Source organism: Martes martes (genome assembly GCF_963455335.1).
Source record: "Martes martes genome assembly, chromosome: 12".
NCBI classification, from domain to species: Eukaryota; Metazoa; Chordata; class Mammalia; order Carnivora; family Mustelidae; genus Martes; species Martes martes.
Window position 1 is genome coordinate 43,543,235 of NC_137900.1, and position 27,689 is coordinate 43,570,923.

Consider the following 27,689-nt stretch of genomic DNA (forward strand, 5'->3'; position numbering starts at 1 on the left):
ACTATTTTTCAAGTTGTATAAAAAATAATTATCAAACATATTTCCACTGGTGATTTAATAACGGTTCATTTTATTTCCTCTTGTCTGGACCTAAAATAAAGCTATGTAATTCATATGATTAGCACATAGTGAGAGCTCCCCCATGCTGTCTGAAGGGCTAGTTCTCTGACTCAAGTTGTATTAATCATCTCCCACCGGAAACATATCCTCAGTATTGGCCAAGAATTAGTACCTTAAAGAAAACAAGACCAAAATATCTGCCGGGTACAGACTCGCAAAACAGGGAATGAACAGTAAGGAGCAAATTCATAATCTGGGTTATTGTCGGTGCCAAACACAAGAATAAGTTTAAAAGTGTTGGAATTTCTGCACTTCTGTCATTTTACATCAGAGACCACAACTCAGCCAACATTTTCATATTGGTATTGTAATCAGCACATAAAAACCATAATTATTACAGCACTCATATATTCACATAGCCTTTTACAGTTTACCAAAAGCTATCACAGGGATTATCTAACTGATCCGTCACAAGCACCAAGCCGTGTGTTGTCTCCTCACCTACCCCCCACCCTGGGGGGCAGTGAGGGCGGGGAATGGAGTCGCAGAAAGAATGAAGGATCTTACACTGCATCAAGGAACTACTGACTAGCAGAGGTGGGCTCCAGACTCCCAATCTGGGGCTGTTCTGTTAAACTGCACAAGTTCCGTGATAAGTTACTCTTCAAAATGGAATGGAAATAGGACCACACCCTGATTTATGGATCCATGAATTATTTTTCCTCGCCCTGGATGCAATCCTGTCATTAACTCCAACACATGGGAGGACTGGGAGTAGACAGGATTATAGAATAAGACATGCACTTTGTGGTACCAGTTTGGGTTAAACAGTTTGACACTTTTGCTGAAAATGCCTAATACACAGACTCACAGTTACAAAACTGAAAGAGACCTTGAAAAGTCATCTGTTCTTTTTCCATTTCATAGTTGAGGACAATACGCTGCTGCAAAGAGCAGGGAGCTTTCTAAAGGTCACCCCAGTAACTGCTATGAAGTAGCAGAGCCAGGCTCTCCCCACATTCTTCCCTGATTGGGTTTCCCAGATAAAGGACAAAGCATGGTCCAGATATCTACAAGGAACCATCACAGTGCTAGATAGAGAGATTAGAAAATTAGATCTTACTCACCAACATCCTGAGTATAAAAATTATTGATACTTTACATATTTAAAGCAGCAGGAATTTTGCTTCCTATAAAAAAATAATCAACGTAGGTATTTTAGACTCTCATGGCTAAGGTTGAGGATAATTTCTAAAATAGGACTTTTTCTTCCCTTTAGACAGTTTTTTGAGTTTTGTTTTTATAATAGACTTCAGTACATTCAAAAAAAGGCTAGTTGCTCAAAAATGTCACCACCTTTAACTTACATGAAGAATTAAAAAAAACCCAAAACCTAACATTTCACCATCTTTCTAGATATGATTCTCTTCAACCCATTAAGGACATCATCCTGTCCCTATTCACATCCACTGTCTGTCTCTTTCAGGAGACTTCAAGTTATTGTTAATCTATTTTGAATGTAGGTGATTTTTATTTCCCCTCTTAAATTTAAATAGTAGACAACAAAATATCTCTAACCAACAAATCTAAAAGTGGCTCAATTTATCAGCCATTTGTTACTTAAACATTAATTTCCACATTAAAAAAATAAATAATCTAATCAGACTTTGTTGTACCTGTGAGTCCTTTAAAAGACTTCTTCACTCTCCAATTCAAATCTAATATGAAATTCTTTTTGGAGAGGCAAAATATAAGAATTTCTAGATAGTACTGAACATTGAACATTGTTTCACAAGGAAAAAAAAACATTTACACAGACCAACAATAAACCACACAGATGATAAAAAATATTGACAATAAAATTAGTTTTTTGTCTCTCATTCACAAGACCAGTTTCCACTTTAATACAAGGTCTAATCTATAGCAAATGTTGGTGCTAATTGAGGGAAAATTCCATCCTTCATGTTCTGATCAATCAGAGGAAGTTTTTTTCCAGAGGTGAAGAGCTGCCTGAATTCGGAAGTGTAGCCTGGACTCCATGGAGTAATCTTTGTAGTTGTTTCTAAAGAAAATAACAATGAAATTGTAATGTCAAAAATCTCTTTGTATCCAAGGGCAACACCACCACCTCCCCTTCTTCTCATCTTCATTCCTTATTTACTTCCAAACGTGAATATGCATTAACAGCAGATCTTGTTAAAATGTAGATTCTGATCCTCTGAGCGAAGGAGGATGACAATATTCTATACTTCTAGAAGCTCCCTGGCAGGGATTTGAAAGTCATACTTTGAGTAGCAAGTTCCTATTTAATGACCAAGCCATTCACAAACACAGCCACAAACTTATGAAGAGGGTTTCAACAAATTTTGGGAACTCTTCCTAAATAGTTGACTTCCTTTCCTAAACCAGGAATTTTAAAGCAGCTTCACATGAACATGATCGGTCACCGCCCCCTCCACACAAAGAAATCATGCTCAAACCTCATGAAACAACTACAACAAAGAAAGCAGGATTACGTGGTGACACCAAAATTACTTACTCCGATTCTAACAAGCAAATATCAATGGTTTGGCCAACAGTTGTGGGACAATGTCAGAAGGGGCCACAGAAATTACAGATTAAAAATTTTACTTAGATCACCCATGTTCACTCTGTCTGCTAGAATTGTTAAGAATCAGCAGAACGGAATGGCTTTGACTTTGGGCTCCTGCGTCCACACGCTGCCTTGGCCCGTGAGTGAACTGTAACTCCTTTCTTTGCAAGGGCAATGCTTTCCTTCTACAGCTCTTCATTTTACAGAGGTCTAAGAGCTACTCACTGGTAACCTTGACGAGGGTTATTATACACAATTGGGTTACCAAAGGATGTAACTGAGTGTTTTCCTAAATGCCTGGCCACTAATTTTCATGACTTTGCGAAGCTCCAACTGCATAAGGGAAGGTGCAGACAACTGAACGTCTTGAAATTATGGGAAGTCTGTTTATGGTGGCTTCATTAGCACTGGCTTGAGTTAGTGGTGACTTTTGACCACTGATGGTCTTCCATTTTAGTAGTGAATTACCAGTCTTTTATTTTCGTCATTATAAATTTGTTTTATAGTACATTGCTGAGATGACATCAAGTAGATCCAAACAATGAATACTGCAAACAACAGTAATGAGAGTCCCTAATTTTCCAATAGCTAGATCTGAAGGTACATATGTGTCAGTTGAATTATGAGTCATTCTCACTCTGAACAGAATTAGCTTTAAAAGTGACTCACTCTGATATCACCCTTTAAAAAACTCAGCAGCAGCAGCCTCTCTCCACTCCATGATACCCTGAAGCTTCTTTCCCATTACTAGGCTTTATTCACAGCAAAACATCCTGAAAAGTTGCCTGAAGTAGCTGACTCCATCTTCCCCCTTCATGGGTCAAAGTCACTGAGGATCTTCATGCTGCCAAGTTCCGCAGCCATTTCTCTGGACGCACCTTGCTTGACCTCTCAGTAGCTATCCTCAAAAATGATCACTCTCTTCTCATTGAAACACTTTGCTCACTTTGCTTTCCTGGATGTCTTCCTAACTTGCTGGCCACTTCTTCTTAATCTTATTGTTTCATTCTAAAAGGATGGCATATCCCAAGGCTCTGGGCTGGACCTCTTTCTCTCGCTATATTATTTTCCCAGAATCACTTCAAGTATCATGACTTTAAATACCACTGTCTCTGCGCAGGTGACTTTGAAATCTCTACATTCAGCCTTGATGTTTCCACTGAACTCCATGCTTGTATATTTGACTGCAAAGTCCCCATCTCAACATGGACACCCAACAAGCACCTCAAAATCCCATGGTCCTAAAACAGAGTATGTTTTCTCCTTTCCTGGAACCTGCTCTTCTAAGCAAAACCCATTTCAGTGAAGAGCATCATGTACTATCTAGTGGCTCAACCGCCCAGTTTAGAGGTTTCCTAGCTGTGACTTCAGCCAGGAATGCTCCCCACCCAGTCTTTTGGTGACTGATCATCTCAAGACTGGCTTTAAAGATGCAAATCTCAAGTACAATATCTCTCCTCAGGGAAACCTTCCAGACTCAACCCAATCTAAAGTAATACCCAAGGACTCTGTATCATATTAGAAATCTCAGCAAAGCATATACCATTGCTGGTTCTCCTACTTCTCAGCTTATTCAACACCTCTCTCTAACTAACCAAGAGGAAACGCTGCCTGTTTATGTATAGATGTCTGTCTAGAGCCTTTACTAGTGTCTGGCACATAATAAGTGCTCAGTGAATACTTGCTGATTTTGAGTAAATGAACAAACCAATGAATCACTAAGCTATTTATGGCTTAAAGCTATTATCTCATTCTTTCTCTACTGTAACAAGTATTCAGTGCAAACAGACCGCAGTGAGCCATGATCACAAGTCTGAGAGCCATTGTCTAGCAGAAATGAAAAAGCTTCAGAATTACTACACTAGACAGAAAGAAAAGAGAGCTAGAGAAAGATATAGAGAGCTTCTTCTAATCAGCGGCTCTTGAAGGAAACGAGAGATGTGGTTGAAGACACCAAGGGTCAGCAAATTATGACCCAAATAATGGCCAAGTTCAGAGACACCCATTTACTTACATATTGTCTTCTGTGGCTGCTTTCAGTACAATCAGAAGTTGCAATGAGACCTTATGCTTATGAAACTAGAAATACTTACTGTCTGGCCCTTTATAGAAAACATCTGCCAACCCCAATGCAGAAAAGAACAGGTTAAAAATCTGGCATAGCAATGCCAGCAATCACAACACTTGTAAACAGTCACCAGGTGTCAGCCGGTTGGAAATAGCACAACTAGAGCAGAAGTCATGCACTAACATTATTATTCATTTTTCATTCATGTTTTAACTTCTAAGTATATAAAATCACTGCTGTGGTTATACCAGTGTCAATGTTCCTGACTTCATAGCAAGCAGGAAAAGCTGCCATCATCACTTACCTTGCAGTTTCTAGGGTCTTTATAGCCTTGTCAATTTCCCCTTGGCTTCTGTACAGAAAGGCCAACTCAAACAGAGTAAATGGCACTAGATAGTGGTCATACTTCAGTAGCTTTTCACTAAAAGAGTGAAAGGAAAGCAATTAAGTCTTAACAGAACAAGAAACAAATCATTCTTTTTCAAAGTATGTACTTTCCCCATTCTGCAGAAAACAGGTGCACCACTAAGCCTATCACCAGAGAGAACCGTCATTATACAGCCAAGGGATCTAATAAATGATGGCAATAAATAGTTTGTTTTGAATATATTCCTCTTTTATTTTATTCTTTAATCTAAATCCAGTCCCGAGCATTATTTACACCCCTTAGGGAGATGAATGCATGCAAGCTCTTCAAAGATTAACCCTGGAGAGGACAAGGTCATTCTCCTAAAAAAAATGAATGTGTTCAGAAAATGACTCCATTTGGAAATTAGAACACTGTATTACTTTATACTGTTAAGTCTTATAAGGCTAAAAAAAAAGTCCATAAATAAGTGGTCAACACTTCTGTTTTCAGCAATAGTATGAAACCTGACCATAAAGCATCAAGAAGCACTAAAAAATATATATAAGTAACGCACTTCCAAATGCATAATTCAGCTCACAAGAACATAAGAAAAACTCTCAAACTGAAAACAAAGGCAGAACTCTAAGGGTGTGGATGATGTCAAAGCAGCCCTGGGATCTGCTTCAACCTGAGTCACCCAGGGCTTTCTATCTCAGTGTCTGCGCAGCGGAGGCCTTGAATCCACAGAAAAGCAGAGCCTGAGACCTCCATATAAACCTGGGGCCATTCTCCATCAGGGGGAGGGTGGGTTGGAAAAACCCACTCCCTGGCACAGGAGGAAGACAAGGGCAGTTGGCTCCTCAATCTGGGTCCAGGTTGGAAGGAAAAAAACACATTCTTTGGGAAATTAATAACGAACAGACCTGACCTCACATGAATTTGCAATTCAAATTTATGAATTTACATAGCCCAAAAGATCCAAGGACCTCTCAGCAATGCCATTAACATGAACCTGGGAGAAATAAAAGCAAAATCACTTTAGAGACTCTTCTTCCAGCCTAACCTCACAGGTGTCTCAAGATAAGACCCCACGGAAGGGGAGCTCACGGTCCAAAATCACAAAACACATGAGCAAACAATTCACTGTCAATCTGATAAACCTAACACATAGCACAAATGGGTCATCCTTTTGATCCTTCCAGAAACACCAGTAAAACCAAATTCAATGGCTACTTCTTCTTTTTTTTTTTTTAATCAATGGCTACTTCTTTAACATGTTTACTAACAGTAGATTACCTATTTGGGAAATAGACATGGTCCCTTTCCTCTTCATAAGAACACCAGTCCTCACCCGTCCTCTACATTCTCATCTAAGCTAGTGTTTAGATTTTGTGGAACTCAGCATTCCCCTTAAACACTATGTAGAAATGCATAAAGCCATCTTCTACTTGGGCTCTGAGTCTGCTCTCGAAGGACAATGAGAGAGCTACCGGATTCTCTTCCCGGTAACCCTGGAACACTCGCTGCAGGAGAGAACACGTTGCTTTCTCACAGCAGTTCCCTGGGAACCGCAGTCTGCACTCAGCTCGGCCTCCTCGTTTGTCCGTACCTCTGGATGACGTGATTGAAGCACAGCTCGGCTTGCAAGGGCCGCTGCAGGTTCTTCAGGCAACACCCTTTCAGCAGCTTTACCAGACACTCGTCATCCACAGAGTAGTCGCTCATGTCTAAAGCCAGGCAAACAGAAAGCACACACAAAAGGAAAATCACTTTAAAACATCCCAAGGAAGAGGGACAAAGAATAGCTATGAGGTTTCGGAGGGATGGCTGAGAAATAAGGAAGCTTACTACCTCAATACACCATTTGACTAAGGGCTGCCACTCTATCCACTTGAAATTCGTTCTTCAGGTGCTCGGGGTTCAGTCTCTGAGTTAGGTGGTCTTAGGTGTTAAGAGTAGGAAATCTGAACTCTAAATAAAGTAAGAGCTGTATTAATTCTATAAAAGGTAAAGCAGTGAGGAGCAAGAAGGCGGCCTCCCCCTGTGGTTCTGGTGTCTAACTGTGCTGGCTTCGCACCGGAGAGGATAACACGTCCATATGGAGAAGCAGATGGCTTCCTAACCATTAAAAATTCAGGAAGTAAGAATACCCTCTCCAGACCATTCTGTTTTACAACTTATCAATTCTTCCAGGTTTTGTTCTTTTGGGGGGAAAAAATCTGGCATAAAATTAGACAAAATGGTTCCCCAAGTACATGCAAGGTACCTAAAATCCTCACAAACTTGCAAGTGCTTGAGGCTAACAGAAAAGGTTTTCTTTCACCACGTTTTCCCTTTCAAAAATGACTCTGCCTTCTACAGCCCAAGGCTATGGATTATTAAGCAAAAGGAATCATACCCTGTGTGACATCAACCTGAAAAAGGTAGACATTTCCCATCTACCACTTTTGAATCTCAGTGCTTTCACAAGTGACTGAAACTAAATCATTCCCAAGACAGACGGATAATTTATACATTTCAGGCTGTGACAATACAGGGTGTTGGGGTTGGCGGGTGGGTAGTAAACCAGAGCACTGAGGCCTGGGAGTCCTCATATTCCATCAGATTCCCCTGCTTTCAGTACAAACCTCAGAAATCACTACTAACACGTGCCTGTGTTTGCATTAGTAAACTGCTTGTTTATGGGAGGTTAATGATGCCACTTAACCAACGGAAGGGGATCGCTTTACTCCTAGGGGCTAAAAACAGCTGATATTCACCTCTCACTTCCAAGCTCCGATAGCTCATTCACCAGGAAAAATCATGGACACCAACATCACGTTACCATTTTCCAGCCCTTCTGCCCTTCCCCCCCCCCCCAAATATATCTATGTTTCTAATCATGGATGTTCACTGAAATATCTTTCCAGGCCTAGAACCCAACCCTTAGGGGCCGTACTGGATGCTAGTTTTTAATATCACTTTTGTGCATTCTATTGATTTCTATATCAGCATTTTATGACAATTTGTCTTACCATAAACTTCTGGTGCTCAGTGAATGATGGTTTTGCTAAGGAACAGACATAAACTATGGAAAATTAAAGTACCAGTAAATCTGCACTTAGCTTTTATTTAGATCATGAGTTAAGGATATGAAAATGGGTCTGAAGACACCACCTTCCTCCAAACCTTAGCCAAACCATCATTTCCTTAGACCACAGAGTATTCTCTGTCAGATGATTATTTTCCCTTAAAATCTGAATTCTTTATCATGATTCTCAACCTCCTGGGTGAGTTCACAGATGAACATTTCAACACACAATTTCCATTTTACATTTCAAGAAAATTATACGACAATGCTGCCAAAGCACATTTTCATCACAAAAGAGCTGCTTAACTTAATAAAACAGAGGGTAGGCTGAGGAAAAAGAAAGTTTGAAGCCCAAACTACAAAAATATCCACATTGAACTTCTTAGAAACTAGCTGCAATGCAACAAAGGAAAAATTAAAAAACAGATTTAGAAAGTGAAAAGCCATAAAGTAGCATTTTCCCTTTTAATGTAACTCTGATTGCGTTTGCTATAGAATTTCACAAAGCAAATTAACTGTAACGAAGAGTCAGAGAAGATCTATTGTACCAACTTCTGGCTACATGTTGAGTTTAGTTAAGATTTCAAATGAAACACTAACGGAATTAGTGGCAGACACTGACTCCAGGCATATCACACCAAGTGTTCTTCTCTTATTAAACTGTATCCTTCCCTTTGTATCCCTAAAGGCCCTTTCATAATCGCATTGTCAGAGTAGAACACCAACTGTATCTTCTACCTTCTTTTACTTTAGAGACACTTGCCAAGGGGTGAAGAAGGGAAAATACATTCAATTCCCAATACTAGGGGAAAGGGGGTAGAGGCTGGAATCACCTCGGGGTTACAACTTCATTTCACTTTTTCAGTTTTGGATTTTTTCCTCCTTGCTCTGAAAGATAAGAGCTTAATTACTAAAAGGTCATTACTGAGGGGAGGGAGGGAGCAGAGATGGGAATCTGGTCATTTTTCTGCATAGAACAATGGACCTGGTAGAGATTATCATACATTTTGCGTACAAAATCTTCAGAAAACTTTTATTATTATTTTTTTAACCCGGAGGGAACACACACAAAAATAGAATTGTATGAAGTACAGTGCATCTGTCTCTGTGAGCTTTCCCCGGGCCCTCCTTAGATATCTCTAAGCTGATCATCTCGATAGATCATTAAAAGAAGAAGGAAGCAGATGGCTTCCTACCCATTAAAAATTCAGGAAGTAAGAATACCCTCTCCAGACCATTGGACAGAGCAGTCTGTTTTTTAAGCCTCTATTGCACTGTATATCCATAGTCTGATACATATATCACATCTTTACATTTTCCCCCCAACCAATAATGGGACAAAATAAACTTTGAGGTAAAGGCTGAAGAGTCTGTTCAAATAGAGAACAATCCAGAGGTCCCCCAGGACTTCTTAATATACAAAGGCCCCACACTCTGGTGGTGGTAAACATTAGTCTATACTACAAAGGATAGACATTCAAATGTCAGAATTTATTCAACTGAACCAAAGCCCTTAGAGTTGTAGAAAAACACAAGGAACAAGATGGTCCAGGTTTTTTTTTTGGGGGGGGGGGTACTCTACCAATGTTTTCATTTAATAAAAAGAGGTTTTCTTTCACCTCTCAGTTTTTATTATCCACTTATTAAAAAACATATCCATTTTCCCATCTGGTTTGTGGATATGTGGGTTTTAATCATAGATAATTCCCCTACTGGCAGGAACAATGTTTTCTCAGCCTATCACAATTCTATCTCTAGTACGGAAAATCTACGAGTTTTCAAATGAGCAAGTTAATAAAACGTAGCCAAAGTAGTTGAACAAAAATGAATACTAAAATTTGTTTAAAAGCCCAGATGAATTTTATAAAGGTGCATTTTGTGAAATCTCATTTTTTAACGTAAACTTTTGTGGAGTTTCATTTCATCTAAATTTCAAAATGATGTAACTTTATGTCGACTTTACACTCAAATCAAACTGAAATCTTTTTTCCTTTTTGAAGTAACTTCATACTGAAAATAGTAAAGATCATCTCACATCCATCAGAATGGCTACTACAAAAACAAACAAACAAACCACAATAACCAAAAAACCCTAGGATATTACAAATACTGGTGGAGATTTAGAGAAATTAGAACCTTGTGCACTGCTGGGGAATATAAAATGGAGCAGCCGCTATAGAAAACAGTATGGCAATTCCTCAAAACACTTAAAAGAGAAACGCCACATGACCCAGCAATTCTACTTCTGGGAACATATCTCAAAGAACCGAAAGCATGGTGCCTGGCTGGCCCAGTCAGTTAGGCATCTGCCTTCGGCTCGGGTCATGTTCCCGGGGTCCTGGGATGGAGTCCGGCATTGTCAGGCTCCCTGCTCAGCGGGTAGTCTTCTTCTCCCTCTACCCCTCCCCCTGCTTATACTCTCTGTATTTCAAATAAATAAACAAAACCTTTAAAAATAAATAAAAGAACTGAAAACAATGTCAAAAAAATATTTACATACCCATGTTCACAGAAGTATTATTTGCAATAGCCAAAAAGCAGAAGCAACTCAAATGTGCAACAGTGGGTAAATGGAAAACAAAAACGTGATCCATTCCATGAAATATTACGCAGCCTTAAAAAGGGAAATTCTCATATATGCTACAACATGGATATACCCTGAGGCCATTTTTTTAAAAAGATTTTATTTAATTGACAGAGAGAGGGAAAGAACAAGCAGGGGGAGCAGCAGAGGGAGAGGGAGAAGTAAACTCCCCACTGAGCAGGGAACCCAATGGACTCGATCCCAGGACCCCAGAATCATGGCCTAAGCTGAAGGCAGACACTTAACCCACTGAGTCACCCAGGGGCCCCATACCCTGAGGTGCCATTATGCAAAGCGAAATAAGCAGTCTCAAAAGGACAAATCATGTAGGATTCCACTCATATGAGCAACCTAATGTAGTCACGTTCATAGTAACAAAAAATAGAACTATGGCTGCCAGAGGCAGTGGGAGAGGGAAATGGAGAGTATTTTGAATGGGTATGGCAAAGTTCTGCAGACTGGTTGCACAGCTATGTGAATATATTTAACATTACCAAACTGTATAGTTAAGAATGGATCATGTGGTAAATTTTGTGTTATATATAATTTTAACTACAGTTACAATTAAAAAGAGGGGCACCTGGGTGGCTCAGTTGGTTAAGTGTCCGACTCTTGATCTCAGCTCAGGTCCTGGTTTCACGGTCATGAGTTCAAGCCCACACGGGGCTCCACAAAAAAAATAAATAAGTAAATAAAATAAAATAATTTGGGGGGCGCCTGGGTGGCTCAGTGGGTTAAAGCCGCTGCCTTCAGCTCAGGTCATGATCCCAGCGTCCTGGGATCGAGCCCCGCATCGGGCTCTCTGCTCAGCAGGGAGCCTGCTTCCTGCTTCCTCCCTTCTCTCTCTGCCTGCCCCTCTGCCTACTTGTGATCTGTCTGTCAAATAAATAAATAAATAAAATCTTAAAAAAAAATAAATAAAATAAAATAAAATAATTTTTAAAAATTAATAATATTTAACTGTAAAAAGAATCATAGAGAAGCTTAATGCAACTTTGTTTGTAGAAACTATGTAGATAATATGTCAGTAATGGAACATCTAGAACATACAAAGAAAGTCTAAACTGTCCATATAGTGAGTCTGTAAGTTTGTACTCATACATACACTCCTTTGGTTCTCTGTTAAATAGTACAAACTGTGGATTTCTCTTTCATTTCAGTTTCTTGAGACTTTTCATCCACTTGTTTCCCTGGTGCCCAGAAATCACAGAGAATTATCAGTCCATGAAGATAAATACCTCAATATTTTAGCTACTCTATCTAAGCCCCAGTTCATAGGGGCTGAGGTTTAATACTTTTCTGGAAGGGGGAGGGAAAAGGAGAGAAAGGGAACCATGGTTCTTTTATAAAAATGCTGCCTTTAATATGGGAGACGGACATTGCTCACCCTCCATCAACAGATGACCTTTGCAGGTGACTTTTTTTAATAATAAAGTAGAATATTCCATTTACCTGTTCTCCCTCTGATTACCAGTTTATATTCACAGAATGGTTATTTAGGAGATCCGGGGGGCAGGGTGTTGATCTGTGGCCTCAGAACATCATTGCTTTTTTGTTCTATTGACTTCTTCAGATATCCTGTCTGAAACCTTGACCTTATTAGCAACTAAGACCACTGATTCAGCTTTCATTCTTTTATATTTCTTCTCCTTATTGATGGTAATCTAAAACTAGAATTATTTTAAATATGGAAAGCAGCCTAAATGCCCAACAACACTGAAAGGGTTGACTAAATTATGATACATTAGCTCCATGGAGTGCTATGAAGCTTTCAAAATTATTATAAGAGCCATTTAGCAACAATTTAAAAGTCTATGATAAAAATAGAACTACCATATGATCTAGCAATTCCACCTCTAGGTATTTATCCAAAGAAAATGAAAACATCAACTCGAAAAGATATATGCACCCCCATGTTCATCACAGCATTATTTACAATAGCCCAGATATGGAAGCCGTAAGTGGATGAATGGATAAAGAAAATATATACTACATTTTCTGTATGTAGTAGATATATACCATGGAATATTATTCAGCCATAAAAAATAAAATCTTGCAGTTTTGCAACAACATGGATTGACCTTGAGGGCATTATGCTAAGTAATGAAATAAGACAGCAAAAGAGAAATACCATACTTTCACTTACGTGAAATCTAAAACAGAACAAAACAAAAAGATCAAGCTCGTAAATTGGTGGTTGCTGGGGTGGGGCATGGGAGGTGGGAGAAATGGGTCAAGAGAGTCAAAACTATAAACTTCCCATTATAAAATAAATCATGGGGCTATAATCTACAGCATGGTAATTATAGTTAATAACACTGTGCTTCTGGGGCGCCTGGGTGGCTCAGTGGGTTAAGCCACTGCCTTCAGCTCAGGTCCTGATCTCAGGGTCCTGGGATCGAGCCCCCATCGGGCTCTCTGCTCAGGGGGGAGCCTACTACCCCCTCTCTCTCTGCCTGCCTCTCTGCCTTCTTGTGATCTCTCTATCTCTCTCTGTGTCAAATAAATAAATAAATAATCTTTAATTTAAAAAGATAATAATACTGTACTTCATATTTGAAAGTTGCTAAGAGAGCAGATCTTAAAAGTTCGAACAGATGAAAAAAACTTTGTAATATGTATGGTCATGTATGTTAACTAGACTTATTGTGCTGATCACTAGAGAGTCCACAAATACTGAATCTTTATTGTATACACATGAAACTAACATAATTTTATATGTCAATTATACTTCAATTAAAAAAAGCTTATGATATATTAAGTGAAAAAAAAGTAGTCTAGTGTATGTCCAGGTACACTATGATTTTAACTGTAAAAATAAGGCTAGGATGGAGCAAACAAATATTCTAAATTAATTGTATCATAATAGCAAAAACATGGGTAATTTCTTTCACCTACATCTATCAATTATATGCTTAATTTTTTAACAATAATTTTAAAGAAAAATGTCATTTAACATTACAGCCTCATTCTATAGCTCCAAATACAAATGAGGTCCCTCATCCCTGGAGCTATGTTCAATATTTAATTTCCCATGTGGAGAATATATTGAGTATGGGGCTAGCCACTCCATCCATGCCCATCTTTTTCCAGTTAAAAAATATGAGTTAATGGTTACAATTTTCTTTGCCTTTACCTGAACTTCTATGCCCTTTACCATGTTTGTCGCCATGGAAGTTTTCATTTTACTTCTGTGGTTAGAACATTCCAAAGGATAAGACCTAAATGCTTGGGAGGTTGAAAAGGAATACTACAAAGGCTAGCATCTATAGCATCATTTGTCAAAGATAAATCCTCTATTTAAGCTAGAGAATTAGACAATGTCAGATCAAGAAAACTTTGGATACTATCTGTGTATTTTTGGATATCATCATCTCATGATATCCCGAAATGATGAGGTATGTTTCCCAGAGTCTCACAGCTGCAGAGCTGGGACTGTAAACCCAGACGGCCTGATTTTTCCGTCTACTATGCCAGCTGCTTCCAGGAAACGGAGCTTCCAGTAAACTGGAGAGGGGCCCCTAGGACAACCAACAGCAATGAGTAAAAAAATTAAATCGTGATAAAATTTCAACTTGAAAACAATCTTCTGTGTCTGCAAAAATATAATAGTCATTACAGAGCAAAAGAGGGGATGGAATGAGTCACGAATGAAAAACCAGAAATGCACTCTAAAACTCGACTGATCATCTTTCTCAGCGACAGACTTATTCAGATATAATTCACCTACTATACAATTCACCCACTTGAAGTACACTTTGCTGGTTTTGAGTATGCTACAGAGTTGTACAGCCAATAGTATGGTCTTAAAACATTCTCATCACTCCAAAAAGAAGTACCATATACTCTTTAAAAGCTATCACACGCAGACCCCAGTTCTTCCATCCCTAGTTATAAAACCTCTAGTCTACTTTCTATCTTTATAGATTTACCTATTCTCAGTATCTCATTTAAATGGAACCATGCGATATGCTGTCTTCTGTAACGAGCATCTTTCACATAGTCTCGTGTCCCCAAATTTGTCCATGTGGCAGCACGTGTTATTCCTCCCTTCTTCTGATCAAAATCACCCAGATTCTTGCAGCCCAAGAGCTTTGTCCTTGTGATACACACAAATGAACATGGGCAGATAGACACAGGGAAAGGTCAGGAGAGCGGTAATAAAAAAGATTTTCCGGCTTTTACTTTTCACACTTACTTTCATTTTGTAAAGTAGCCTCAGCCTTTTCAACAGTGACCAACAGATTTTCGGAAAGGTCTTTTCTCTTGCTCACTATTGGAAAACCGTTCCAGACGTACATCATTTCCTAACAAGGAAGAATGAAAAGCCATTTGCAATTATGTGAGGTTATTCAATGTCCTTTACAACAACGAAACCAATCTCTTGGTTGCTACAGATCTCAAGGTAACATCCAGAGATCACTTTCCTTAGCTTTCCTCATTTGGAGTGTAGTAATTATAATTTCCCCTTTTCTCATTTTATTTTATTTCTCATTTTATTATATGCCTTTTGCCTTTTATACCATGAAGTAATTCAGTATATACAGTATATTGTGTTTTTACTGAAAAATTTACTCATCTGTTTAAGCATCTACTGGTATTCAAACCTTTTGGAAGATAACGGGTTACAAATACAGAAATAAATAAAATATTTTTAACTGATACTATGAACAATTGTATATGATATAAATTTTTGTCATTACTTTTAAGTAAAGGGAAACATTTTTAAAATATCTGCCAATTATGTACATAAAATGTTCCCAAGGACTTCACTGGAAATGAATATAGAAAGTATTTTAATGGTTCTTTTATCCCATTAAAAACATGTGACAGGGGGCCCCTGGGTGGCTCAGTCGTTAAGCATCTGCTTTCAGCTCAGGTCATGGTCCCAGCGTCCTGGGATCGAGCCCCACATCGGGCTGCTTGCTCCGCGGGAAGCCTGCTTCTCCCTCTCTCACTCCCCCTGCTTATGTTCCCTCTCTCACTATGCCTGTCTCTCTGACAAATAAATAAATAAAACCTTTAAAAAAAAAAACAAAAACCACAAACATGTGACAGTCCAGCGATACAATCCAACATGCAGGAAGCGCAATCATTTAAAGGCCATATGGCTGAATGACAGCCCCTGAAAATGTAAACTAATGATTTCTCATTGAAAATTACATCTCATAGGCTAACAGATGAGAAATTTTTTGGACCAAAAGTAAACATGCTTTTGCTTGAAAATATTTTTCAAAACTTCCTGGTAGCACAGTTCATATTTTTAAGTGTATGAAATAGGGTAATTAGTATCTTCTTGGACATAAATGAATTTTAAAATATGATAAAGCTATTGTTTGAATAGCTTCTTAAAGGGAAGAAGTAGAAATGAGGAAAATATACTCAAGTGGCAGAAAGTCACTCTACTCTATGACACTAAAAACTAAGATCACAACACTCTAAAAAAATTTTTTTTACATCTAAAGTTTCTTATCACTAATGTGTAAGAGCTTGATTCAATAATTAACGGAATAATTAACTGATGATCTTTTAAATTTTATTTTTATTGATAGACTGTTTTATCAGAAGAAGGCAAGCTCATATGTGAGATTCTATAAAAATAACATTTTGGTGAAATTCCTAGTTACCACAAATTCAGACTGATTCTACACTTTTAAACCTGTAGAAAGAAGTACAGTGAGTTGTCCTTCCTTAAGACCCTTACTGAGCAAAATAGGATGTAGTTATGTACACACAAGCATCTAAGTTCTAGAGCACAGAAGGGGCTATTGTGCTTTGAAATCTTTTCACAAAAGTTCTGTGACACAAAGAAGAAATTTCCCAATGCAAATCACCTGACAGAAATCAATCAGGAATGGATCTAAAAGCCATAATTGGTGAAACAGCAAGAGGCTCTCACGTTAGCTGGGAAAGGGGAATTTGGTCACCTTTGTGATTTGCATGGTGTTCCTGTTTTTATCTGTGCTCGGATTTGATGACAGAATGCTATTTTTGTCTCATTCCATCACAGGCACAGAATAACCTGGTCTGACGGTAGTGCTCTCTGAGACTGCTGATCTTAAGTAGAGAAGAACTGGACCTAGGTATAGGCAAGTTCCTATCGGATACCTGATAGAGGCTGCAGTTTTCTTTCTCACAGAATATATAAAGAGCTTCTATGAGTCAATGATAAAACAATAAACAACCTAATGAAAAATTACTTTGGTATATGAACTCACAAGAGAAGAAATAAAAATAATAAGCACAAGAAAAGATACTCAACCATACCAACGGGGGGATATAAATTAAAATAGTGAAATGCTGTTGGTAAAAATTTAAACCAGTAGAGCCTTTCTGGAGGGCAATTTGGCAATGTCAAAATAATAAGTGCATATACCCTCCAACCAGGAATTCCATTTCTAGAAATCTTTTCAGAGAATTATATGACCATGTACCCAAAAAAAGCAATACAAAAGAACATTCGGGGTGCCTGGTGGCTCAGTCATTAAGCGGGTGCCTTCAGCTCAGGTCACAATCCCAGGGTCTTGGGATCAAGCCCCACATTGGGCTCCCTGCTCAGTGAGGAGCCTGTTTCTCCCTCTGCCTACTCCCCCTACTTGTGCTCTCTCTCTCTCTCACTGTCAAATAAATAAAAAAAATCTTAAAAAAAAAAATCCATTGCAACATATTTGTAACTGTAAAAACTGGAAACTAAACTGTTAAAGAGGAATCACTGAATAACTCTGGAATACAATAAATAAATAAATAAATAAATAATCAAGAAACCCCAAAGGAAGACAGCAGACATTCAGTTTGCTTTTAATGGTTTTCCTGTGCTGACTACCTATGCAAAACTGAAGCCCCAAAGAACCAGAATAATATGATACATTCAGTACTTTTATATATTTTTAAAGATTTCATTTATTTATTTGTCAGGGAAAGAGAGAAAGAGAGAGAGCCCAAGTAGGGGGAGTAGGCAGAGCAGACAGAACAGGCAGAAGGAGAAGCAGGCTCCCTGCTGAGCAAGGAGCCCGATTCAGGGCTTGATCCCAGGACCCTGGGATTATGACCTGAGACAAAGGCAGTAGCTTAAACAACTGAGCCACCCAGGCACCCCTATTCAGTACTTTTAAGGAAATATTCATGAAAAAAAAAATTCCTGTGGAAATTATGCCTTTCATGAAGTCTAGTCTTACCAGCATAACGATCAAGAATGTGAGGTCCAGGGGCACCTGGGTGGTGCAGTCGGGTAAGACCCCACTCTGGGTTTTGGCTCAGGTGAGAGCTCAGGGTCAAGAGATAGAGTCCTGCCTTGGGCTCTATGCTGAGCGTGGAGTCTGCTTGAGATTCTCCCTCCCTCTCCCTCTGCCCCGCTTCTCACATGTGCTTTCTCTCTAATAAATAAATAAATCTTTTAAAAAAAAAGAATGTGAGCTCCAGCACCACTGTGTCCAACGCAGCAACCACCAGGCACTGAGGGCACATGAGCACTGGAAATGTGGCTACTCCAAACGGAGATGTGCTCTAAGAGTAAAATACACACTGGACTTCAAATAATCAGTACAATAGAAAGGAATGTGAGATATCTCACTAAGTTCTTACTGGTTACATGTTCAAACAAACATTTACATATATCTGGTTAAACAAAATATATTCCTAAAATTATTTTCATGTTTCCTTTAATTTCTTACATTTTGTGACCTTTTAATTTTTAATGTGGCTACTAGAAAAGGTAAAATCATATAAGTGGCTTGCATGAGAATTCAAGTCAATTCTAATTAAGCCAACTCACCTCTCTGCCTGAATTTCCTTACCTGTAAAATGGGGCTACAGAGAGAAAGTACTCGCATAGAGTTACTGTAAGAATTAAATGATACATATTTTTAAATAGTTTTTCAAAAAAAAATTAAATGATATATTCTTAAATACCGTAATGCCTAGAACATACCAACTAGTAAAAAAACATTAGCTATGATTTTTATGATTATTTGATTATTAATAATTCACAAATGCTCACCTTACAAACACCCTTGCAATGGCATTAAATTGAGCTAAACTTCACAGGTGTGCTTCCCACTGCTGTGACTAGATGATTTCTTTCTAAAATACAAACAGTAGGGGCACCTGGGTGACTCAGTGGGTTATGCCTCTGCCTTCAACTCAGGTCATGATCTCAGGGTCCTGGAGTTGAGCCCCACTATCAGGCTTTCTGCTCAGCGGGGAGCCTGCTTACCTCTCTCTCTCTGCCTGCCTCTCTGCCTACTTGTGATCTCTCTCTCTGTCAAATAAATAAATAAAATCTTAAAAAAAAATACAAACAGTAAATAAAGACAAATACCAGGGCAGGCACGATGAGCTTCACAGGTGCAGGCAATGAGGCGGAGTAACGACGAGACTTCCTGACAGCAAACTTCTCAGTAGGGATAGATTTCCCTGCAATTCTCTGCTTCAAGCTATCCACCTGTCTGTGAAGAACCCAATCCCAACAAAATTAGAACACATACGTTACTGATACCAGCAGATTTCACAGGGTGCTCCCCATACCAGCAGCATCAGTGTCATCTGGAGGTGTGTTCTAAAAGCAAATTTTCAGGACGCCTGGGTGGCTTGGTAAGTTAGGCGTCTGCCTTCGGCTCAAGTCATGATCCTAGGATCCTGAGATCAAGCCCAATGTTGGGCTCCCTGCTCAGTGTCTATTTCTGGGGAGGGAGGGAGGGAGTCTGTTTCTGCCTCTCCCTCTGCCTCTTCCCTGGCTTATGTGCTTGCGCGCTCCCTCTCTCTCTCACAAATAAATAAATAAAAAATCTTTTTAAAATGTAAAAAACAACGCACAAATTTTCAGACTCCACCCCAGTGGTGGAGTGACCTAGTATTAGTGACTCTAGAGCTGGGCCCAGCAATCTGGAGTCTAGCAAGTCCTCTAGGTGATTTAGATGTGTGCTCAAATGTGAGAACCACTGACTGACACATACTTCTCTCTAGTTAACTTGGCTAACAACTGACTTTATCAAATATGATGAAGGAAATCTAAATAGAAAATTGACAATGAACCCCAACATTTACAGCAGCAATGTCCACAGTAGCCAAAATATGGAAAGAGCCCAGATGTCCATTGACAGATGAATGGAAAAAGAAGATGTGGGGTGTGTGTGTGTGTGTGTGTGTGTGTGTATTGGAATATTAGCCAACAAAAAGAATGAAATCTTGCCATCTGCAAAAATGTGATGGAACTAGAGGGTATTATGCTAAGCAAAATAAGTCAAAGAAAGACAAATACCACATGATTTCTTTTCACTCATATGTGGAATATAAGAAACAAAACATGAACACAGGGGAAGGGAAGGAAAAGTAAAATAATATGGAAATAGGGAGGTAAACCATAAGAGACTCCGATCTATAGGAAACAAACAGGGTCACTGGAGAAATGGGTGGGGGGGATGTGATAATTGGGTGATGGGCATTAAGGAGGGCACTTGAAGTAATGAACCTGGGTGCTACCTCTGAAACTAATAATATAGTATATGTTAATTAAATTGAATTTAAATTAAACATTTTAAAATACATAAAATAAAGATAAAAATTGGCAATTTCCATAAGAAAGGAGGAAAAGAATCCAAAGTATTTACTTACACTGTGGGTACTCAGAGAGAAGGAAAATGGTATATGATACATTTTATATTCTTATCTATTCCTACTTATTCCTGTCTATTTCCTAGGACACCGATCTATAGGATGATGTCATAGCTGTCATAGCTGTCAATTAATGTACAGTTAGAGAAAAGATGTCCCAAACATAGGTTATTTTGAAAATAATCAGCTAAAGACATGCACCATATTTACAAACTCCTTAAAAGTCTAAGAAATCCCAATTATGAAATCCACAAGCACACAAAAATGAGAGTAGGACAAAGAGACTATGTTCCCACAGCACTTTCTTACACACAAATTTGTAAGCGCACCAAACCGGTTGCTGAGACAAAGTTCAGGAAAATAAATAGCCAATTACATCACTGAAAGAAAAAGTAAGACAAAACAACAGAAAAAATATTCCAATAAGAGGACAAGATTGTGTTCAGTTCTTTCTGGGCACAATCTGGGAGTATGAATTGTAAAGCAGAATGCCCATGATTTGATGATCAGTAACACTAGTGGAAGAAGCAGTGGACATGTGAAGTGGGGGTTGAGGATGTGGGACAGAAGCAGGCTTTATTCTGACAGGATTTATTTTACAGGAAATCGTGTGGTTTAAAGACTGCAGAGTCTGTATGAAGAAAACATTCACTGGGCGACTCTCCTCTCATTATCCCAACAAATTGATGCTATCACATAGCAGACCTCAAACTTTCTCCTGAAAATAGGACTGGTTACGTGTTTCATCAAAATCGTTTTTTTTTTTTTAAAGATTTTATTTATTTACTTGAGAGAGAGAGAAGAGTGGGGTGAGGGATAGAGAGAGAGGGAGAAGCAGACCCCACTCTAAGCAGGGGGCCAATGCAAGACCCTGGGATCATGACCTGAGCCAAAGGCAGACATTTAACAGACTGAGTCACTTAGGCACCCCAGAAATTGTTCTGATATGGAGAAAACTTACTCCAATGTGGAAGAAACAGAGGGAGACTTAAAAGATTTCAAAATATCTTAAGATTTTATTCCATTCCATTCCACCTGTTATTTGTGTGAAGCGAGGACAGTAAGAGGGGACATGAATCCCACCATGGCTTCCGCTGATGTTGATTCTATAGTTAGTATACATGGTCCTTTTGTAAAAAAGAGCTTTTAGAAAAGAAGATGAAAAGTGGTCTTGGTCATACCTTCAGATTTGCCCTGAACAGTCTTGAAGGCTCAGCTAAGATATTATTTCTCATAACATGGGCACAGAATGCAGGATTCCATGTGAAAGGTTTTGTCATTAGTTATGTTTGAAGAATGTAGCAGAGCTTCTCTGTTCCTGAACTTCCTCATCTCCAGTGGTCAGCTCCCCCTCTACCACCGCCTCCAGCCCCTGCAGTCCTTTCAGACCACACTTTGGCCCCTGGTCTCTTCTACCTTGAAGCACAAATTCAAGCACACCACTCTGAACACCATTCTCTTCGTTCTAATGTGGCTGTTCTAGTAAGACTGTGTTAGTCTACTTGTCCTTCAACCTGCTCCCTATGTACAGTCTTCCTCTCTCTCCCTGTCCCTCCACACTCCTGCTTCGATGGCCCGTCCTTTACCACGGTACGCACTGGCTTCAGTCCTAAACTCCCTTGTCCACTGCCTAGTCACCACACTCGTCTGGCAAAAACCCAACCCTGGATGAGGTTCAGTGACCATCTCCCCTGCACCTGCACTGCAAGCAGACCACTATCCCTATAATTTCATCAGCACCCACCACAAATGGGCCCTTGTACTACCAGCCAGAGGCAGATGCCTCTGCCTCCAGTTTTGTAAAGAAAAACACAAGCTAGGAGATGGAGTGCCCTCCTTCTCATACTACAGCACAGAAGCTCGCCTGCCTCTGCACCTATATTCTAGACTGCTTCCCAGATACAACAGAAGACTGGGTCCTCTGCCTACTTAAAACCATCCATGCTGTCAGGGCTTTGGATTCTAACTCCTCCTGCCCTTTCAGGACACTTACAAATCAGTTATCCCATTTCTCACTTCTGTGCGTAACTTTCCTACCGGATCCTTTCCAGTGGTCCTTGAGAATGCTCACAACTCTCCCGTTAAAACAGGTGCTGATATGCCATCTCCCTCCAACCACCATTCTCTCACCCCCTCCCCTTCATAGTCAGGATTATCCAGGGATGCACTGATGCTCAACTCTGCATTTCTTTTCCTCAGCCACCTCAGTCTGATTCCCTCATCTACTCGAGGACCTTATCAGCCCTATCAGGTTACCAATGATCCCTGCCGCTCTGGCTTATTTTTAAATGAAGACTACATTCTGTGAGACATGTTTTGAGTCACGCTTAGCCTTTCTTTTCTTTTGACCTATAAACAGCTGACCCTTGAACAACATGGATATTAAAGGCACCAACACCTTCCCCCCGCAGAGTCAAAAATCCACATATGGGGTGCCTGGGTGGCTCAGACTTAAGCGGCTGCCTTTGGCTCAAGTCATCATCCTGGGGTCCTGGGATCGAGCCCCACATTGGGCTCCCTGCTCAGCGAGGAGCCTGCTTCTCCTTCCTTGTGTTCCCTCTCTTGCTATGTCTCTCTCTTTCAAGTAAATAAATAAAATCTGAAAAAAAAAATCCAGATATAGTTTTGACTCCCCCAAATTAACTGCTAACTCCCTACTGCTGTCCAGAAGCCTTACTGATAACAAAAACTGTTGATTAACACATATATTGTATGTTGAATGTGTTAAATACCATACTCTTAAAATAAAGTAGGCTAAAGAAAATGCTATTAAGAAAATCATAAGGATGAGATAATACAATTTCAGTATTGTACTGATCCAAAAAAAAAAAAAAAGTCCACATGTAAGTGGATCCACATAGTTCAAACTCATGTTGTTCAAGGGTCAACTGTACCTTAAATGTAGCATGATGTCTCACCAAATTATCACCTTCTGGTTCTTTAATGTGCAGTACTCCTTCCTGCAACAGGGTCCTCTCATGTGCTATTCTCTTGGTCTGAAATTGCACCACCACAGCTCCCTGCTGCCTCAGCAGCTCCTACTCCACCTTCAGACACGATCTCAACCATTACTGCCTCTACGTGCATATCCATATTTCTCTTCCCAGTGGGGGATGGGGGGCACTGTGGGGAGCACTGGTGATGCAAGTATTATCAGCTTCTGGCTTGAGAACTGTCGTCCCAGTCACCAAAAGAGGAAAGAATACTAGGTTTGTCCAGGAAGACTGAACACGGTAAGTTTAAAATGCTTTCAGGGTGCCTGGGTAGCACAGTTGGTAGAGTGTCACACTCTTGGTTTTGGCTCAGGTCATAATCTGGTCCTAGGATCAAGCCCCACATCGGCTTGGGACTCTCTCTTCTTCTCCCTCTGCTCCTCCCTACCCCTCTCTCAAATAAATCAATAAAATATTTTAAAAATAAGTAAATAACTAATTTTTTAAAATGCTCTCACATATCCAAGGAAAGGTGACAAATGGGAGCTGGCTGTATGGGTCGGCAGCTCAGTCAGGAAGTCTGAGCTAGGATTTAAACTTGGCCTGGCTAAGATTTCCTAAGGTTGTGGCTCTAAGACATCAACCTTCAATAGCTGGATAAAACAGGATGAGCCTACAAAAATACTGAGAAGGAATGGCAACAAAGGCAGTAAGGAAAAAAATTAGTCATGTACTACAATTTTGCCATTATTTGTGTGATAATTTCACTGATGCCTGATTCCACAACAAAGTTATACACGCCACAAGGACAGGAGCCCTGCCTGCTTATTCAACACCTCACACAGGACCCTTCACACAGCAGGTGCTCAAAAACAAGGTTCCAGAGGATGGGTGGATACTGATCTAAACACAGTTAAACAGAGCAGTTCACAGCAGACCTTGAGTGTGGTTTTGAAGGGTTCCTGCATCGAACGGGTAGACATTAAAGAAGATATGAAGGTCAAGTATGGGAGAACACTCGGGAAAAGAAAGATACATTCAGGATCTTCGTTCTAGCAAGAATTCCTGGCTCACCTGAATAAAGTCACTACATCCTCTTTCGTTGCTATGACAGCCTCCTCTGGAAGCATACTCAAAATTGCAGCTTTCAAGAACACATACGTTGCCTGGAGGAAAAGAAGAGAAGCAGCTAGTTATAGGGCATCTCTAGGTACATGACATTTCTCTCTTGCAAGTCGGGAATGACCTACAAATGGTCTAGATGTAACATTTAAAAGGTACCAAAGAAATAAAAGGAAATGAAGTCTTACAAGGCCGGTTCCTATTGAGAATAACACTTTTCAGTTAATTTTTACCATTTTCCCATTATACAATGATAGCATTTATGGGCAAGAAAGTACACAGAATGAACAAGAAATCATCTCATTTCTCCCAACTTCTCACAAACAGTTCAGAATTAATTTTAATTCTTGTGAAAAGCCTCGTCACCAGGGTATCATAAATCTATTAAAAAATTATCAAGACTGCTTGATAATTTTTTAAATGTAAGTGCATTTCATCCTCAGAGATAAAACCTCTTTGTTGACGAGGACTGTTTGGATGGCTGTTAGAGCATGTTGTGCTAAGGACCGTGCTTATAAGCAGTAGGTACCTAATGCCTATTTCCTCCTTTGATGAATTCCTGAGTTGAGAAAGTAGGTTGAAGTCATACTTCTGAACAGTCCCCCAAAAAATCATCCTGGACACTTACTAGCAAATAGATAACAGCAACAAAAGCACAGCACTTTACCTTGGACCATTTACTTTCTTTGCAAAGCAGATCAGAATAATAATATGCCTCCATCCAGTTTTGTTGGAATACATAAATCCACATCAGCTCCCAGTAACAGAGATGGTGAAACTGTTTCCATTCTTCTTGAACTGAAATGCATTTTCGAAATATCTCTTGTGCCTATAAGTCAATTGCATAAAGCTGATCATCCAGATATTAGACAAGGAGATAATAACCTAATGGAAAAATACATAAATCACTTTGTACAAAAAGAACAAAAGCATCTCTCATTAAACCACTCAATGTGATGGGATATGTTCCTTTCCCTACATGAAATGATACAATTAAGTTCTGCCTCTTGATTTAGCTTCGTGAGGGGGCTGTGGCACTTTATCATGTGGGAGTAGTGAAGTTCCTTCCCAAGGAAGATATAAAGAAGTCCTTTACCAAAGAACTGAACATAAAAGCCAGAACTCCCAGAAGTTAAAATATACCTTAAACAAAGTTAAAGGCAGACTGGGAGAAGATATTACTACATCCACAACTCTCCAAAATTAATCCTTATCAACAACAATTTAATAAAATCCATATAAAAAGGACAAACAACTCAATGGGAAAATTGTCAAAGATATGAATAGGTAATCAGAGAAAAAGATAAACATGTGATAAACATACACATGAAGAAATTTGTAAGCTGAAAAACATAAATTTAAAAATTGGGCATCTGGCTTAGTCAGTTGAGCATCGGACTTTTGGTTTTGGCTCAGATCATGATCTCAGGATCCTGAGATCAAGCCCCACGTCGGGCTCCAAGCTCAGCACAGAGTCTGCTTCACTCTCTCCCTCCCACTCTGCCTCTCTTCCATCCCGCACTTGCGCAAGTATGTACATGCTCTCTCTCTCCCTCTCTCTGAAATAAATAAATAAAATCTTTTTAAAACTTTGATTATGTTTTGGCTATGATATGGGCAAAAATACAACAGATAATGTGCAGAGTTGGCAAAGTGCATTGGAAACAAGTATTCTCGCATCTTTATAAGTATTTAAATGGAATAAACTTAGTTATTAACCTTAGTTAGAAGGTCAGCTTGGCTAGATTTATCAAGATGCAAACATCTTTGACCTACAAATCCTGATTATCAGTATCTGTGCACGGAAACATACACATAATGATGTTTACAACAGCACAGTTATAGTAGACAAATGTCTATCAATAGTGGACTGCTTCACTAAGTACCACATATGCTCCTCATGGAATGAAATCCAGCCATCAAAATGAATGAGGAAGATTTAGATATACTGACCTGGAAAGAAATCCAAGATGTAAGTAGGGAAAAAAAAAATCAAAGAAAAATATATATGTTTGATTTCATTTGTGCAGAAGAAAATTATTGGTGAGTATACTTATACGAAAAGCCCCACAGTTGTCTTCTTCAAGAGAATCAGTGAATAATTTCCTTTGATGAGGAGTATGTGCAGTACAGTGAAGCTGTATCTTACGCAGGAGAGAGATTTCAAAGTCAATATGCAATACAGAAATGGATAAACTTTCTGAAATTCCTTTAAAGGTGCCCACTTGTATTCTGTATATTCTACCCCGAGCTGCCTCACGTACTTAATACGTAAGTAATAGACCGTATTCAGTAATCTACATAGAGTAGGATACTCACATAAAATTAAATTGGGGCGTTTTGATAACATATTTTGTCTACATTTCTGTCTAGTGCATATAGCTGAATTTACTTATGTTGAATGAGTATGACACAACACCACCTGACAGACACTCTGCAAGATATTCCCCCCACGATAAATTACCTCCTCCACATTCCCTTTCAGCAGCTCTATCCGGGCATGATAAAACAACATGAGGGAGCCCTGGGGAGAAAGGAAGCAGACAGACTGATCAGTGGTCAGCCCTGCCTGACTGCTTATGGCTGAAACATGCACTTAAAATTCTAAGCATACATTTGGAAACTGCTGGAGGAAGGGCGCGAGGAGATTCTCTGCTTCCACAACATTCACTTCTCCTGTACCTAGAAATTCAACAGGAAAAGCCTCAGTCTTCACGAAATAGGGGACACACATAAAAGCAATTCTCCACATATTAGTAAAATATAGCAAACACCTATTCATGGAAAAGATAAGAACTGTTAATTTGGCAAGACAGGGCCCACCCATGACTTTAGTTTAAGAAAAGCTCTAGGACCAACTAATTCTTAAAAATGGAGTGAGTTGGGGCCCCTGGGGGGCTCAGTCATTAGGGTCTACCTTCGGCTTGGGTCATGATCCCAGAGTCCTGGGATCAAGCCCTGCATCGGGCTCCCCGCTCGGCAGGAAGCCTGCTTCTCCCTATCCCACTCCCCCTGCTTGTGTTCCCTCTCTTGCTGTCCTTCCCTGTGTCAAATAAATAAGTAAAATCTTTAAAAAAAAAAAAATGGAGGGAGTTATTGTTGTGTCCTAACTGGGTTTTCTGGTTTTAACAGCAATATTAACTTAGCCAAAAATTTAATTTTCTACTCAAAAAGAAATCCAATATGAATATGCTAAAACAGATCACCTTAAATTTTACAGAATGTTTTTAGTGGAGAACAGATACAAAATAGGCAACCTCTGCCAAATGTTACTATGACAAATGTCAAAAAAAAAAGAGAG

The 27,689-nt window shown here is 39.4% G+C and overlaps 1 protein-coding gene across 1 annotated transcript in view; it reads right to left on the reverse strand.

The window, feature by feature from the left end:
- Nucleotides 1-415: 415 nt before the first annotated feature.
- The window catches only part of TTC39B (tetratricopeptide repeat domain 39B), a 123,037-nt gene continuing 95,763 nt past the window's right edge, over nucleotides 416-27,689 (reverse strand). The window contains exons 12-20 of the mRNA XM_080819607.1: nucleotides 27,003-27,070; nucleotides 26,853-26,912; nucleotides 25,056-25,217; nucleotides 24,341-24,432; nucleotides 19,042-19,168; nucleotides 14,923-15,031; nucleotides 6,680-6,797; nucleotides 5,026-5,142; nucleotides 416-2,122 (exon numbers count right to left, since the gene is read on the reverse strand). Coding sequence (XP_080675733.1) covers nucleotides 2,032-2,122; nucleotides 5,026-5,142; nucleotides 6,680-6,797; nucleotides 14,923-15,031; nucleotides 19,042-19,168; nucleotides 24,341-24,432; nucleotides 25,056-25,217; nucleotides 26,853-26,912; nucleotides 27,003-27,070 — 944 coding nt within the window. The 3' untranslated portion in view covers nucleotides 416-2,031. The remainder of the gene's footprint in view (nucleotides 2,123-5,025; nucleotides 5,143-6,679; nucleotides 6,798-14,922; nucleotides 15,032-19,041; nucleotides 19,169-24,340; nucleotides 24,433-25,055; nucleotides 25,218-26,852; nucleotides 26,913-27,002; nucleotides 27,071-27,689) is intronic.